This window comes from Odontesthes bonariensis, chromosome 15, assembly GCF_027942865.1.
Source record: "Odontesthes bonariensis isolate fOdoBon6 chromosome 15, fOdoBon6.hap1, whole genome shotgun sequence".
Classification (NCBI taxonomy): domain Eukaryota; kingdom Metazoa; phylum Chordata; class Actinopteri; order Atheriniformes; family Atherinopsidae; genus Odontesthes; species Odontesthes bonariensis.
In genome coordinates, this window is record NC_134520.1 from 15859909 (window position 1) to 15876445 (window position 16537).

A 16537-nucleotide genomic window follows, 5' to 3' on the forward strand; every position below is an offset into this window, starting at 1 on the left:
GCTTCTTTTCTTTCTTTCTTTTTTTTTTTTAAATCGTCAACAGTTAACGGTTAATGATTGTCTGTGTTTTTGTGGAGCAGTCACACACACAGCGATGCTCGACAACAAAATACGTCTTCTCCTCACTTGCCTCCACACTTAGTTACGGATCGCGACGATTACAGAAGTGCAGACACTGAGTGTGGCATCAGTTTGGAAGAAAAATTACTAAGAGAAGGGGGGGCAGTGTAATGGTAAAAACATGCACCTCTGTAACATTCAGAATCATTCAGGAAGTGAGGACAGTGTTATACAAAAAAACCAAAAAAAATTTTAAGAAGTCTGCACCAAATTGAGCTCAGCTACAACAAGCAGAATGTGCTTTAAGTGTATGTACATTTAATCATACAACATATTAATCCTGGTGACCCGACAGTAACAAGTGTGACCAAACTAACATTTGTATTGGTAATAATCCATCAGCTACTTATTAAGAATAGTGGTACCGTCTGTAGAGAGATGTACACAAAAACTGATGGGTTTTAAACGTTTGCGTTTCTGTAACAGTAACTGCCTCCAAAGCGTCATCATCACATCGTTTGTGAACTACAAACATGACATGCACAGAAAAAACAACAACTTTATAAGTGTGCTCACAGACGATAATCAATGCACTGAAAATGTTTATACAGGAAGCGTAACAGCACGTTGCATCAGTGTGCTTTTTTTTTCTCTTTGTCTTTCTAATCATTATTTAAAACAACCTTTTTTTTTAAAAAAACGCATGAATAAAAAAAAACAAAAAAAAACAAACAACATTTTTTTTGCTTTGAGAGTATAGTGAATGGTTTGAGCCAGGATTTAGTATTGACAGGTCTATAGTATTGGCATATTACACTGAACGTCACAGAAGGATAGCATATAACAAACAGAGACAACAATCGTACCCAGAGCAGGTGATGTCAATGTAGGAAATCTGTCTCAGTGTTCAGATCAACAGTCTGTTTTTCAGATTCAACACCAGCTGAGCGCCATATGGTCGGCAGTTCTTTGATGATCCCTCAATGACCACAGAACCAGTATGTTATGTATGTGGTTTGCGCATCCGTGGTAATTATTCTGCAAGTATGATGCCAAAGAATGGATAAAAAAAGTCTCGACTGAGCCAGTAAAGAGCTGAGGATGCTTGGCTTGGATAGGAAAAGGTTTTCGAGCTACCGACAGCCAACTTTATGTTTGTGATACGTTTGATCTCTGGTAGATAGTACTCAATGAGGTGAAAGAAATTATACAGAGTTTTCTTAAGTGCAAAGAGAAGACGAAAATATAAAAGGGGAACAGACTAATTTTTATAATGAAGAACAAACAATTTAAGAGAGAAGTAAGAAAAGCGGTGATTGCGTTACTACGTGTTATATAACAACACAGAGCCCCAAAGTCAGTCTGATTCTGCTTTCCTTTGGCAGGCTTACGCAAACACCTGCATGTTTCCAAACTGAGGCTGTTGAGAAGGCTGCTGCATCTGTTGCGATGGCGGCTGCATCTGCGCCTGCTCGGGAATGTGTTTGTGGTGTGATGATGGCAGTGTGTGCTGGGAGTTCCCCAGAGGGGTGGGGCTGGTGGTGACATCAGACCAGTCTGAGTTGGAGTGCGGCGAGGAGGAGGACCATGGGTCTGGGGATTCGGGTGAAGGAGTAAGATATGGGTGCTCGCTAGGTGGGTGGGCAGAGTGGCCTGGAGTGGTGCCTTCTGAGCCATTGGGGGTGTAACTATGCTGGGAGGGGGGTGTCGGATATTTATCGACAGGGCTCTGCATGGGCGGATAGGAGGGCAGGGGTCGAGACTGGCCCTCGATCCCTCCATGGCCGGCATGGTTGACGTTGTGGGATTGCTGCAAAGGGCGGGAGAGCCCGTGCGCCATGCTCATCTGCTCAGGCATCTGGTAAATCATACCCTGGCTGCAGCGGAGGTGGCCTGATCCTTGCTGGGAGTGGCCCTGATTCTGGCTCTGCCCCTGAGACTGCGTGACTTGTACTTGCCCTGGCTGAGGCGGCTTCAACATGGCCTGGCCCGTTCCGGGGGCCATCATCTGGAACGTGACGATGGGTGGCAGCTGCTCCCTGCTCATGGTGACGTTCATAGGAGTCAGCATTTGGCCCTGGCTGTGGTGTTGGCTCATGCCAGGGTGTGCTCCCCCCATCTGCTGCGGAACAAGGCCGAACATGTGGCTGTTGTAGCCACGCTTGGTCATACCCACCCAGCCCTGCTGCTGTCCCAGCATGTGGCTGACAGGGGGCAGCATTGGTCTGGAGGTGGGGCTGCTCAGGAGAGGTGGGGAGTTTGCTGTAGTGGAGACGGCGCCAGAAACATCACCTGCGTAGGAGTGAGGCGATTCCAGGGAGTCAACGGGTGACATGGTGACAGAGCTCTCTGGAAGACCTCCTGCTGCTTTGACACCATTTGTGCTCCCTCCTCCTGTTCCTCCTCCATTTCCTCCTCCCACTCCAGCACCCAAACCAGACCCATCTCCACCTGCAGGCTTCTTTCTTCTCTTTGCCTTCATATCTTTCAGCTCCTTAGCCCCTCCACCAACACCTCCAACCTTCGTCCCACCTCCGCCCCTCCTGCTCTTCTTGCCCTGTGGTCCGGGTCGCATGCCGATGAAGCCTGCTCCATTGGCCCCGCACATAACAGAGGGGTTTCCTCCTCCACCCATGTGATTAGGCCCGTTGTGTGGACTGTGAACCAAATTGTACTGATCCAGTAGGCGGACTATGTCATGATGCATGCGCTCTTGAGCAGTATCACGAGGAAGCCGGTCCAGGTGATCAGTGATATCGCGATTTGAGTAGTGGTCGAGGAGAACCTGGGCCGCCTCGAAACTGCCTTCCCGGGCTGCAAGAAACAAGGGAGTTTCCTCCTGAAGGGGAAGGATAAATAACCAAAGATGAGTATGTTACTCCCTGTGATGCTCCATGTCTGAAACACTAATTTGGCATAAATGGAAATTAAACTTACCTTATTGTCTTGCATGTCACGATTAGCCCCATTCTTTAAAAGCACAAGAGTGGCCTCCACATTATTAACTGCAGCTGCCCAGTGCAGAGCAGATTTGCCTAAAAAAGTGGGATTAGAAAAGAGAAAAAGACACACGTTAACCAGAAGAATTAATACCACTCACTGGCCATCTTCACGCTTACATCTCATTCCTATCTTAGGCCATTACGCTAACCAAACTCTATAAAGATATTAATAAGGCCTGTAAGGTTTGTAAGAAGTTGCATTGGGAGGGATGGTTCCAATTTGTGAGCTTTTCCTGCTCAACTATGACCAAAACTAAAAATTTCTTTATTTTCATTTGCCCTTTATTTATCAGGACGGTCCCTTTGAGACAGAATCTCTTCTTCCAGGGAGTCCTGGTGAAGATGGCAGCATAAAACAAACAATCACACAAAAAGTTAATCATGCAGCGTGTGATTCTCTCACCGTGGTCGTCTACAGCATTTATGTCAGCGTGGCAGTGGATGAGCTCCTCCACCATACCCTCTACCGCTAGCCTGGCTGCCAGGATCAGCGGAGTCGTGCCGTCGTTCATCCTGGCATCCAGCTCTGTTGCCCGATTACGGATCAGAATCTGCATTCGCACAAACACACGTGCATGTAAATAACTATAAGGAGGAGGACTTTCTTTTCATCAACTTTGGCTGCAGCTGGGATGTCTAATGTTGTCTTATGTTCAAATTCAAACTTTATATCTTCTTCCGACTAGAAAGCCATCTTACCTGAAAGACTCCCTGGGCATCAGCTGCCACGGCAGCATGCAGCGGTGTCCTACCCATGTTGTCGTGGGCGTTGGGATCTGCTCCAGCGTCCAGCAGCCTCTTGGCAGCGTCGGCCCTGGCGTAACGGGCAGCCAGGTGGAGTGCCGTTTCCCCTGTACGATCAGTCTGAGCTATCAAAGACGCACCTTGAGCGATCAGATCGGAGATGACGCTCGGTCCTGGCTCATCTCCCCCACTCTCTTCCTCCTCATCTCCCGGAAGACTGCATTCTGGGCCTCCGCCATTACGCAGTGATGCCAGCATCAGTGGGGTAAAGCCATCTGAGAAAAGAGAAATTCATCACTAAAAACAATAATAACTTAAATTGAATTGGGTGTAAGAAATGTAGAGAGTATATTTCTTCTTTACCAGGTCCTTTGACATTGACATCCAGACAGTCGGCATCCAGGTCAGCCTGTGGTGGAGTGAGGGAGATGTCGGCAGCTTTGCGATGCTGCAGGGTCCACTCTCTTCGGTCAACACCTCCATCCATAGTGATGGGCAGCAGAGGTTTGTCTTCAGTCTACAAAGAAAAAACAGGGTTCACGACAAAACTCACAACAACTAACCAATGTGAATGAAACTATTGCACTGCATGGAATTTATTTAAACCGTTATTTGTCACTTACCCTTGGTTTTTTGGATGGGACTTCGTCATCAAGCCATCTCTGACACTGACCTCCATCCATCGTGGCTCCATCCTGTGCTTTGAAATTCCTAATATGACAAAAGGAAAAAAAAAAAAAAAAAAAAAGTTGTAAAGATAACAACATTTCATCTTGTTTGTATTTATTATAGGCCATAACAATTGGAATACAAGATAACATTCTAGACAGCTCTCAGAATACCAAGTTATTGTTTCTTGCTCTTTAGTACAGCCTATTGGTCTGTGTATTCACTCACTTCATATCAAAATCATCTTGTCCAACAGGTTCTCTTCTCTTGTCATTTTTAGGGGCCAAGAAGCCATCGGGTAGCCACAAGACACCATGTTTATGCTTCCTCTTTGCTGCTAGCATCCCCAGCACCAGAATAAGAAGAATAACCACCACGGCTACTCCAACCAGGTACATTAGGTATGATCCATCAGCCTTAACTGTTGGATCACCTGCAGGACACAAAGGCCAGTCTAAATACCAGTTGTTTCACCTGGAGTCGTTCCAATTGGTATTTTACCAAAAGATACAACACTTCATTCCATTTACTACTAAATGACTGGTCTGCTTACTTGTAACAGAAACTAGTGGGTATGGTAGGTCAGCCTTGATGTGTGCCGCTGCGATGAAGGACGCTACCTCATCGGTGTCAGAGAAACAGTGAGAGGAGCTCTCCGTACATTTGCGATTATCGATTTCCAGGTGCACCAAAGAGCTGCATGGACAAAGATGTGACAAAACCAGTTAACAGTAAGCATTAAATTGGTGACTGATTTAAAGCAACTGATGTATAGGAACAAAGCTGTGTAATCATGGGAGTGCCACATCATGAACTTACCCAATAACCTCTCTGTCCAGCTCTCTCTTGCTTCTGCTGCCCTGTGCACTTCGTCCCTGCTCATCCGCATAATAAGGTAACACCATTGGTTTATTATCTTCATTCAGCTTCACCTGCACGTTGGTGTGCAGCAGGGCTCCGAGGAAGCGCAAGAAACCCCTCAAGTCGCCAAGCAGCTCCTTGGGCTGCAGCCGTACTACAATGATCAGTGTGCCAGTTGCCAATTTTGCAGGAATGTCAGAGGAACAGTCGAGGCCGTCCCAGCCACAAGCCTCCGTGAAGCAGCTCCGGTCACAGACATTGTTACCATAGTGGTCTGTGCAGTACTTGTCATACCTAAAAACACACGACCAGTGCACGTAAAAATGTGTGACTGTAAACACTGTAAACTGTTTAAAACATTCTGTATTCAAACTCTTGCTGGAACAGAACAGACAAAATAAGGAGGAGAGTTGCATACTTGCAAAAGTCTGTTGGAGACTCCTGACATTCAAAGCTGTCAAAGAGGCACTTGGGGTTGTTACACTCCTCATCACATCGTCCATTCTTAAAGAGATCCCAGCAGGGAACACTGGCGGTGCAGTTAGCCCAAGGCTGCAGCCAGCTGAGTGAGCAGTCTCCTCCATCCCACTGGCATTCGTGGTTATTGCATTGGTCATCACATACTTTATCTCCTGCCTGCTGCTCACACTGTCGATGGGGACAGGTGCGTGATGGAGGCGGTCTCTCACACTGTCGTCCGGAGAAGTTAATGGGACAGCGGCAGCTGTGCTGGAATGGGTTGGATGGGTCTTTGACGCAGACTCCTCCATTTAGGCAGGGCATGGAACACCGCTGCTCGTTCTCACAGTGTTGTCCACTGAAGCCTGGGCGGCACTGGCAGTACAGGTTGCCGGCGGGTGACTCCACGCAGTGTCCACCATTCTGGCAATGCAGTTTTGCACAGTTGTAGTCCTCTATTTCACCACAGCTGAATCCAGTGAAGCCCTATCAAACATTACATTGTTGAAATGTGATATGCAGTCATTTAAAAGTTCATTTTACATTGCTCAGAACACTCTGCAGCTGTTGTAAACATACCATTTCACTAAGAGCTCATAAAGTTAGTCCTACGAATCTGTTACTATACCTGAGCCATGGTGTGGCCCTCTGAAGCAAGCATGAAAATGTATAGGAGCAAGAGGTTAGTGGAGAGAAAAACAAGCATTAAGTAAGCAGAGATTGATACGGCAAATGAAAGGAAAACACCTGCCAGGCGTCAACCTGCATTTCTTATCTTCTGGCGGTACCCAGTGTATTTTAGAAGTGTCTAATCATTTGTCTTTTGGAAAACAAATTGTATCATTTATTAATTCATTTATGCAGTTTCCTTTGTGCCTAACTTCTGTCTCTTTCCCGCGTGAGAAACGTTGAGGTTGGCGATTCAAGCGCTCCCTGTAGCTACCCACAAGTTTACATAAAGAACCAATCAAATCTTTATGAGGACCAGAACCTCGAATGGATGACAACGTGGAGGAAAATGCAGCATTGTTAAGACTTTGCGCTCTTTTAACAAATATAAATATTTTTTTAATTGTTACCATGTCTTACTTACTGTATCTTAATAAGAATGTTTGGTCTTACCATAGAACAGTTATCAGAGTAGAATACATAAATGTTGATGAATTCATCGTCTTGGCATCATACTTGAGTGAAACAGAGGTGTGTGTGTGTGTGTGTGAGGGGGGGTGGAGTGCTTTCTCAACAGCATGAGGTACTTTTCTAACAACAATTCTTTGAATGGGACTAAAGTACTAGAAACACATTTCCGATGCCATTTTCTACAGGAAATTGGTGTTTTTTTTAAATGATCTTATAAGATACTTTAAGCAGTTAATTGCACTTTGCTCCATGTGTGAAAAAGTTTAAAAAAAAACATAACTGTAAAATAGGAAGTGCCAGAATAATCAGAGTATTTGCTGTAACACTGTCTTTCCACAAATTTGTGCTTACAACACAGGCAGAGACACCACGCCGTATTCAGTTCTGAGCTTTGTGATGCATCTTTAAAAATCACTAACTAAAAATTAAGTTGCAGACAAGCCCCCCCCAGAATTAATTCCAATAAATGTATTCTATGACGCTTGACAACAACTGACATAAAAAAACAACTTACAGGATGACAAAGGCAGGTGAAGCCGTGCACTGAGCTCATGTTCATGGAGCAGACGCCACCGCTATTGCACGGCTTGGACAGACACAGATCCACCATGGACTCACAATGTCGACCTGAAGGAATGAGGTGAGGGAAAATAGAAAGAGAAATAAAGCAAAATAAATAATATTCAACAACTGCAACAAAGAACAGTAATGCCTTGTATTATTTCCCCTCACACATCAAGAATAGCCATTCGTGTTTGTCTTATGTCTCCTGAAGCAGGTTATGTTTTGTACCTGTGTATCCAAGGCGACAGAGGCACTGATAATCATTGTTCCCTTCAATGCAGTCCAGGCTGCCGGGAGTATGGCAGGGCCCAGAGAGGCATTCATTAACATTCCCCTCACAGTGTTCTCCAACAAACCCTCCAGGGCAGGAGCATGTGTAACGGCCCACACCGTCGATACACTGTCCTCCATTTTTACAGCGTGGCTCAATGGAGCCAGGCTTGGGGGCACAGTTGTCCTCATTGAACTCACACTGGAGTCCTATAGAGCAGAAAACAAACGAGTATTAATGCATACATCCAGTCATTTAACTAACTTGAGTCATTCCACCGTTTCACTTAGATGCAAAGAGGAACTTCTTTTTGTTTTTGGGTTAAAGCTGCTAAGTTTGGCTGCTATTTTAACCGATTCAGAGGCTTCATTTAAAAAAGCCCTCTGGAAAATGTACAAATTGTCCATTAAAATCATTTACTTATTTCTCCGTCTCTAAAGAAAAAAATCATGAAATAAAAAACATTTGAGAAGTAAAACCTTTAGACTCTTTTTTTGGTAAACGACAGCCTTTATGCTCACCTTGCATCACAACTGAATGGGTTCACTCTAAACTCTGTTACACAGACTCACCGTGCGTTCCAGGTGGGCAGGCGCACATGAAGCGGTTGATGAGGTTGATGCACTTTCCTCCATTGAGGCAGGGCTTAGAGTGGCACTCATCAACATCATACTCACAGTTCACCCCCTGGTACCCCGGTTTACACTGAAGCAATGAAAAGAGAGACAGAGGTTTGCGTGTGTGTTTGTCCAAACATGAAACTCGAACATCAAATCTACCACAACGTTCACCCCTTCATCCACTTTTAGAAGCAAACAGAAAGCTGAGAACGCACTTACCATACACTCGTATGTGCCCTGATAATCCTTGCATGTAGCTCCATTGCGACACGGGTTTGACTGGCACTCATCGACCATCTCCTCACAGTAGCTGCCAGTGTATCCAACTTGGCACTCACACTTATGGGATGTGCCCACGTTGATACAACGCCCTGCATTCTTACACACAGTCCCCACTTCCAGACCTACAGTAATTTGGAAAAGAAGGTAAATATATTCGATAAAAATTGTGAACTGGTATCATTACAGCATATTTCTAGATTTCAAGCAGTATAAGCAGCAAGCTATGGAAATTCTTCATGAACTTTCCTCTTGGGATAATAAACAACAATGTACCGATAATCTAAATGTAGTTATGCGTCTTACTCTGCGCTTTTTGGAATGCTGCATCAAACTTTCGTAAAGTAAGAACTCAGATGATGTAGTGCCTTACCTCTTCTGGCAGCGAAGTCCTGACAGGACATGTTGGGTACATCGCAGTAAAGTCCAGTCCATCCCATTTGACAGTGGCAGGTCCAGGAAGTTTCCGTCTGAGAGCAGGAGCCGCCGTTGTGACAGTACACCTGGCTGCACAAGTCCACATAGTTCTGCCAAAAAGAGAGAAACAGTGTTACAGTTGGGTGCAAATATGCCACAGACTGCTTTCCTGGGACGATTTGCAGCTGTGAAATGTGTAGGTGCGATCATCGCATCGTTAATCCCCCTTTGTTGAGTAATAATTTAGTTTTGTATGTGTAGAGCATTTCAACTACTAACTTTTATAGACGTTAAAAAACCTGCAAACCTAGACGCTGGGCACGTCAGTTGTTGGCAGATATATTAAGACTTTGTACTCTGCTAAGATCATTATGAAGCTACCCGTATATGGTGACATAAAGACAACTCACCTGACAGTTCTGTCCACTGTATCCCACAGGACACGCACAGCGGTATGTACCCAGGCCGTCGGTGCACGTGCCTCCATTTTTGCACGGCTGGGAGACACACTCGTTCAGCTCGAACTCACAGAATTCCCCAGAAAAACCAGGGCGGCAACGGCAGGAAAATGTGTTGATGTCATCAATGCAAGTCCCATTATTCAGGCATGAGCTGAAACGACAGTTTGTCAAATAGTTTATTCATTTTGCTTTCATGAAGTTCAAGGTAGCAATCGTTTGGGAAGAACCAATGTGCAGAGGATTTAATCTCCGTGGTAGGAAACACGTGTTGTATGAATCGTGTGCTGATACGGTGACCCACCTCTCGGTGCACTCCGGGATGTTGTGTTCACACTGGATTCCATTAAAGCCTGGTCGGCACATGCACACAAAGCTGTTGACGTAGTCCTGGCAGATGCCCCCGTTTCTGCAGGGTTGGCTGGCGCACTCGTCTACCTCAGTCTCACAGCGCTCTCCTTCAAAACCCAGACGACAGAGGCAGGAGAAACTGGCAACTCTGTCCAAACATGTGCCTCCATTCAGACACGGGTCTAGAGAGGGTGGAAGAGGGGGAAAAGTGGTGCTTTGTGACCAAAAGGTTTATCTAAACAGCATTCACTGAATTATTCTTTTTCATCCAAGTAATTAATGAAACATCGATTGCTTTCGTTTAATTTGACAACATTTACAGGCTAAATATGTAATTCAATATATTTCTATGATGCTTTTTGTCTATCTTCTCTCCCTGATGATACATCAAACAATATGACTTAGGTATCATTAACACATGGGCATTATAAAAGCAAGAAGCAAGTTGCTATCGCATATACTATTAAACGAAAATGAGACAACTAAATTAGCCGAAGTGAAACTCACTTGGTGAGCAGTCGTCGATGTCTGTCTGACAGTTGTGGCCGCTGTATCCGCGCTGACATTTACACCTGTAGCTTCCTTGAGTGTTTTTGCAACTGCCACCATTTCTGCAGGGGCTCCTTGCGCACTCATTCACATCTTCATTGCAGCGCGTACCTATGGAAACAACAAAGTCTTTGTTTGCACAGCATGAATTTAGGAACGATAAACAAGATTAGGTTTTCGTCTCTCACACAATTACCTTGCCAACCAGGGGGACATCGACATGTGTAAGTGGTGTAATCTGAAGATGGAAGACACACTCCTCCCCTTTCACATGGATGGGAGGCACAGGGAATCTGTTCCACCTCACAGTGTTTGCCTGTTGACAAATAATTTTGACATCATTTTCACAACAACACATTTAACGCTACTAAGTTATTATAAGCTTTTGAAAATGTAATATCACGAACCAGTGAAAGGTGGACTACACTGGCAGGTGTAACTATTGACTCCATCTCTACAAATACCATGGTTCAGACAGGGCCCAGATGCACATTCATCTATGTTTTTCTCACAGTTGACACCTAAAGAGAGAGGAGGGGGGATTCACATTAATCTTTTTTCCAAGTCTTCCTTCGCTTAATATTTAGTATGTATTTTAACTTCAGTAGGTGGCATGGAAATAAGGCTACTTATGGCAGAAGTGTTACCTCTGAACCCCAGCTGGCACTGACAGGTGTAACCATTGTGTCGGTCCACACAGATGCCACCGTTCTGGCAAGGATCTGTCTGACACTCATCGTTTTCCTGCTCGCAGTGCAGTCCTACCCAACCAGCTTCACACTCACATCGATACCTTGATTGGAAGGAAAGGAAAGCAAGCAACCATCAACGGGTGAAATTAGTCACTGCGTTATAATAGCAGTGGGTAGGTCATTACTATTCAACGTCTCTGGAATCAGTTCCAGCATCTCAAGAGCAGCCATTACTTAGATTATCATATGCAAAATCCAATATCTTGACTGACACTACAGTTTATTGTTATACAGTAGCAAGTTTGGAAAGTAAGTCCACTTTACATTCTATGGCATTATTAAAGTTGAGCAATTTGGGGAAAATTGGTTGGATTAGGCCCAAAGGTTGCTTTATGTTTTAAAAGATAAAAATGACTTCTGATACTATAAAACTAAAGTATATTAGCCCATATCAAAGTGTTTAATAAATACAATCGAAATCTCAGAACATATTAAAAATCTCAAAGTGTTAGTTCACGTACCCGTGTTGCTGTTCAATACAATCTCCGTGCACACAAGGCTGAGGTGCACAATGGTCAGTCCCAGACAGGCAAAAGGGGCGATGAGTGCCCGGTGGGCACAAGCAGTAGAACGCATTCACCTTGTCCACGCAGGTTCCCCCACTCATACATGGGTTCGAGTAACACTCGTTTATGTCCACATCACATTTCATTCCTATCAGGGAGCAATTCAAAAGGAATGAGTGGTACCAAAAGAAAACTCCTGATTATTGCATCAATTTCAGTCATCTTAGGTTTATCATCTGGCATTTTCAATCATTATCACCGATGTTACAGAGGCACAAAGCAAAGACATACCTGTGTAACCAGGGGCGCACACACATTTGTACTCATTGATGCCATCATGGCACTCTCCATACCCACAGGGATTGCTGGCACAGTCATCGTCATTGATCTCACAGTTCACACCTAAGGAAAAAAATTTAAGTTATATAAAGACATGAAAGCAAATTCATCTCAGAGTAGATTGTAGACACATTTAGAATTAACAGAACTTCTCACACATCACTTTCAAGCCATGACTGATGTGCTTTTGTTGTACTTAGGTGTCATGTATGAAAAGACAGAAGCAGAATATGGGTTTTAAGTTGATCCACGACCGATGCGCTTCTAAGCCAGCATGGGAGGTAGTAGCAGAGGAGAAGCATTCTATGTGTGTCAGGGAAAGCTGAAATCGCAGAGCACGTCTCTCTAACCAGCGCCGTTGTTGTTACTCAGCTGATTCTAAGACGGTGGCTTGCGATGTGTACGCACACACCGATGTGGTGCTGACCCACATTTGTTTTGTATGTGGGAATTACCACATGCAAACAGGAGCAACTTCATCAAGTCTGCCTTTTTTCTTTTACACCTATATGGTGAAACTGATGTTTAAAAAAAATGGCTAGCGACACCAGTTAAGGGTTGTTTTTAAAGCAAATCTGTTCAAATACTCATTTAAATACTGATTAGAAACTGTAAAAGAGAACTCTTTTTTTTTTTACCACTAGGGGGAGTGAGACTCCAAGAGAATGGAATTTGACAAAACCAAAGACAGACCACACAAATGCTACAAATATGAATGACATCACTGACTAATGATACCAGAACTACTATCAAAGGTGGAGAGCAAGAAAGAGGAAGAGAAATAGACGGAAGAAAGCCCAGCTGAGGATGTGATATGGGGGTATGAAACCTTACAGGGTGGCCTGACAGCAGTTTTAGTGAAGTGAGCATGTTACAGACTTCAGTACCAGGCCTCAGGGTGGTACTGAGTGCACTGAGCTGAGCTTACTAATCCACAGAGTTATACGGGCACCACTCATTCAAGACTTGTGACTGCGACGCACACATGCACAAACAGAGTTCTAGACTTAACAGTGCATGAAAAACTACACCAGCGGCTCAGCGTTGGGAGGCACAAGAATGAATAATTAACATGAATTTTGTGACCGATGACACTTAGAGAATTGATTTATTAGACATTTTCAGCCTCAAAGCACATTTACATTTAAGATAAAAGCAGTTCCCATTGACAAAATATTAGCCAAGAAAAACTTAGTGATCTATTATGAGTCAGGCAGACAACAAACTGCACAACTGTTTTCATGATTAAATTCATTGGTATATCACCTTCGTTCGTGTTACTGACGTTTCATAGTGACTTGCTTTTACCCTTATTTTCACAGTTCTAAAATGCTGCCTCAAAACGTCCGATCACAACTGTTGTACAATCTCTGTTCCACTTAATATGACACATTTTCTCTCTAGAATACATTAGGACAAACTTGCCTTGGCTGCACAAGCTTTTTGGTAAAATTATGAAGCGCTCCAAGCACTTACCGGTGGTTCCAGGTAGACAGTTACACTGGTAGGCGTTTACCAGATCAATACAACGTCCTTGGTTCTGACAAGGGTTGCTGTGGCACTCCTTGACCTGGATATTACAGATGGAGCCTGTGTATCCAGGAATGCACTCACAGTTGAAGGTGGCGATGCCATCCTTACACACACCATGATGGCATGGTGGTGGATCACAGTCATCAATGTTCTCCTCACAAAGCAATCCCTTAAAACCTGAGAAAGAATTGTCTCGTTATAATTTTATTACTAAAGCTATTACATCATCCATCAAGGGATGGTTTCCAACAGTTTAATCAAACCAGACACGGTGTTTGATGTGGTTCTCCTTTTACCTTCAGCACATTCACAATCATATCCATTGGGTCGGTCGATACATTTGGCACCATTTAGGCAGGGTGTGCTGGAGCACTCATCGATGTCTATTTGGCACATTTCCCCGCTAAAACCTGGCGACAGGACGCAGAACAACATCGACAGAGCTCAAAAACAGGTTCTCTTTGAGGAGATTGGAACCAATCGGGTGTATAATCCAACACAGCTTTACGGATACCGACCTGCTGGGCACTCGCAGACAAAGCGGCTGACATGGTCCACACATTTACCCTGGTTCAGACAGGGGGAGCTCCCACACTCATTCACCTGTATCTCACAATGAGTCCCCGCAAATCCTGCAAGAAAGTGGGGTGAGGGAGACGGGGTACATTTTGTGTGAATCCACATCCAGGTATTAAAAAAAAACAGAAACAAAATACAATGAACCACTACACTTGCTTGAATTGGTAAATGCGACATTTGTGACTAAATAAATCGGATGATCGTACAGCCTCGGCAGAGTTATGTCTTTTAATAGAAACGTTAGCTTTAAACTGCTATCCACTGCACCTTTTCCTGACTGTAAAACACTAGCACAAGAAGAAGAAGATGGAGCATATCAAACAAGGTATTTACCAGGCATGCAAATACAAGCGTAGTCTCCAATGCGATCGAGACAAGTGCCATCGTTCTGGCAAGGGTTTGAAGAACATTCGTTGACGTCTTGTTCACACCGAGGCCCGTCGTACCCTCTCGCACAGTTACAGGTGAAGGAGCCGTCAGTGTTCACACAGTTTCCTCCGTGCTCGCATGGGTTGGTGCCTGAGGGTAAAGAGGCATGTTTTAAGGGAAAAGCAGAGCACAAATCCAGCAGAGGAAAAAGTTCCAAATGTTTCGCATTCTGTCTCACCGATGCTGCATTCATCTCTGTCAATGTTGCAGGTACTGCCTATATATCCGGGTGGGCAGTTACAGTTGAACATGCCACTAATGGGGTTGGTATCACACTGTGAACCATCTCTACATGGGTTACTGATACAGGCATCATCCCTATGGCAGAGCAAACCTGAGAAAACCACCATGTTAGAAAGAATGAGTAAAACATGTTTTCAGATATCTGAAACAAACAAACTGTTCAAAATGTTCGAGAGTATCTCCAGATCAGGGTACGCACACAAACATTTGCCATTGTGAGAGGCTTATCTTCGAAGCCAAAAATAATCAAGCTGAAGATCCAAATCTATTCTGTAGAATGATTAATGGATTCGGCAGTGTCATTCCCTGGAAGTTCCTTGAGGACAAATCTAACAAATCATGATTAAACTAGTTCTACAAAGCACGCCTACAAACATTTAAATAATCTTTCAGCAGAGCTCAAGTGCAAAACAGAATTGTGTCTCAATGTGAAGTAGGGATGTAACGGTAAACCATGATAAAAAGTGTTGACGACAACAATTACCGCGTTCATTTAAAATATCATCACGGTTAATAACACGGTATGAAAACTGTGAGTTTAATCCTTCCCAGCCTCATCCGAGTTCTTAATTTGTCGCTCATGCTCACTGCGCAGCCTACAACGTGCATTTCTTGAAGTTGGAATCATGGCCGAAGGTGTAGATGACAGCACTCAGAGTCAGGACATTTATCAGTCCTCTAAGAGGACTAAATCCGAAGTATGGGCATATTTTGGTTTTTATAAGAATGCTGGGGGACATTTGATAGAAGATGGTTATCCTGTCTGCAGAACATGCAGGAAAAAAGTTTCCGCTAAAGGTGGCAATACGTCAAATCTCCTTGCTCATCTCCGTGATCACCCACAACTGTATAGCCAATGCAAGGTAAGTTAACGTTAACGTTTCAGCTCAAATGCATAAATAAATGCATGGTGTGGGGACATCGGGTTGAAGCAGAATGCAATGATCCGTCTGTCTAAGTTTTTAATAACATGTCAATAATCTAAACAGATGCCTACGGCACATGCACATGTTCGTTCAGTGGTGTTAGTGTGGAGCTAATCGGGACACATCTTTAACGTTAGCCTCAGAGCTAGACGGGTGCACATTTGAGTTGCGTTTATCATACAGTTCTAGGCTACAGTATCTCTTTGCATGCGTAGAGCCAACGATTTTCCGCGATAACGGAAAACGGACGGAAATCGCGGAATGTACCCTTTGAAACGGAATTGTAACTTTCAGACGGAAAAATAATTCAAAATCGCCCAAATTCACCTGTGTTTTGCCCTGTAAGATTGTATTTCACCCCGTTAGCCTGTTTTTCGCTCTGTAACACTGTATTTCGTTTTAAAATAAACACAACAGCATTCGCAGTCTGAAACTGTGCAGACCTGCCGCGGCAATACGCGGCCAAAATGCATGATAGCGGAGGACTCCACTCATGGCAGACCACAGTAATATCAGATTCGGAAATAGTTCAAAAGCCGGTATTGCGTGCTCATGTCAACAAACGTATTTCTGCATCAATTCCCATAACCCCGCGATTCCGACGCGAGCTGGTCTGACATGCATGCTTACACATTGTTCTTTATGCCTTAGCTTGAATGTTTGGATTTGTATCATTTAAACCTGCACTACTGGAAATGTTTCTGACAAATAAGCTGTCTACATGCTGCACTCTTGTTCCTTTAATGTTAATTGTTGATGTTTTTGATAAGATTTTGCAATATAATA

The 16537-nt window shown here is 44.1% G+C and overlaps 1 protein-coding gene across 1 annotated transcript in view; it reads right to left on the minus strand.

Moving 5' to 3' along the window:
* Nucleotides 1-1360: 1360 nt before the first annotated feature.
* The window catches only part of notch2 (notch receptor 2), a 42783-nt gene continuing 27606 nt past the window's right edge, over nt 1361-16537 (minus strand). The window contains exons 8-35 of the mRNA XM_075485181.1: nt 14761-14916; nt 14487-14672; nt 14093-14206; nt 13871-13984; nt 13518-13751; nt 11994-12104; nt 11658-11850; nt 11092-11237; nt 10852-10965; nt 10641-10760; nt 10403-10555; nt 9849-10077; nt 9497-9698; nt 9043-9196; nt 8610-8794; nt 8343-8475; nt 7728-7979; nt 7450-7562; nt 5755-6281; nt 5295-5630; nt 5029-5171; nt 4704-4908; nt 4430-4517; nt 4170-4323; nt 3762-4081; nt 3466-3613; nt 2998-3095; nt 1361-2899 (exon numbers count right to left, since the gene is read on the minus strand). Of these exons, the coding sequence (XP_075341296.1) occupies nt 1448-2899; nt 2998-3095; nt 3466-3613; nt 3762-4081; nt 4170-4323; nt 4430-4517; nt 4704-4908; nt 5029-5171; nt 5295-5630; nt 5755-6281; nt 7450-7562; nt 7728-7979; nt 8343-8475; nt 8610-8794; nt 9043-9196; nt 9497-9698; nt 9849-10077; nt 10403-10555; nt 10641-10760; nt 10852-10965; nt 11092-11237; nt 11658-11850; nt 11994-12104; nt 13518-13751; nt 13871-13984; nt 14093-14206; nt 14487-14672; nt 14761-14916 (6380 nt within the window). The 3' untranslated portion in view covers nt 1361-1447. The remainder of the gene's footprint in view (nt 2900-2997; nt 3096-3465; nt 3614-3761; nt 4082-4169; nt 4324-4429; nt 4518-4703; nt 4909-5028; nt 5172-5294; nt 5631-5754; nt 6282-7449; nt 7563-7727; nt 7980-8342; nt 8476-8609; nt 8795-9042; nt 9197-9496; nt 9699-9848; nt 10078-10402; nt 10556-10640; nt 10761-10851; nt 10966-11091; nt 11238-11657; nt 11851-11993; nt 12105-13517; nt 13752-13870; nt 13985-14092; nt 14207-14486; nt 14673-14760; nt 14917-16537) is intronic.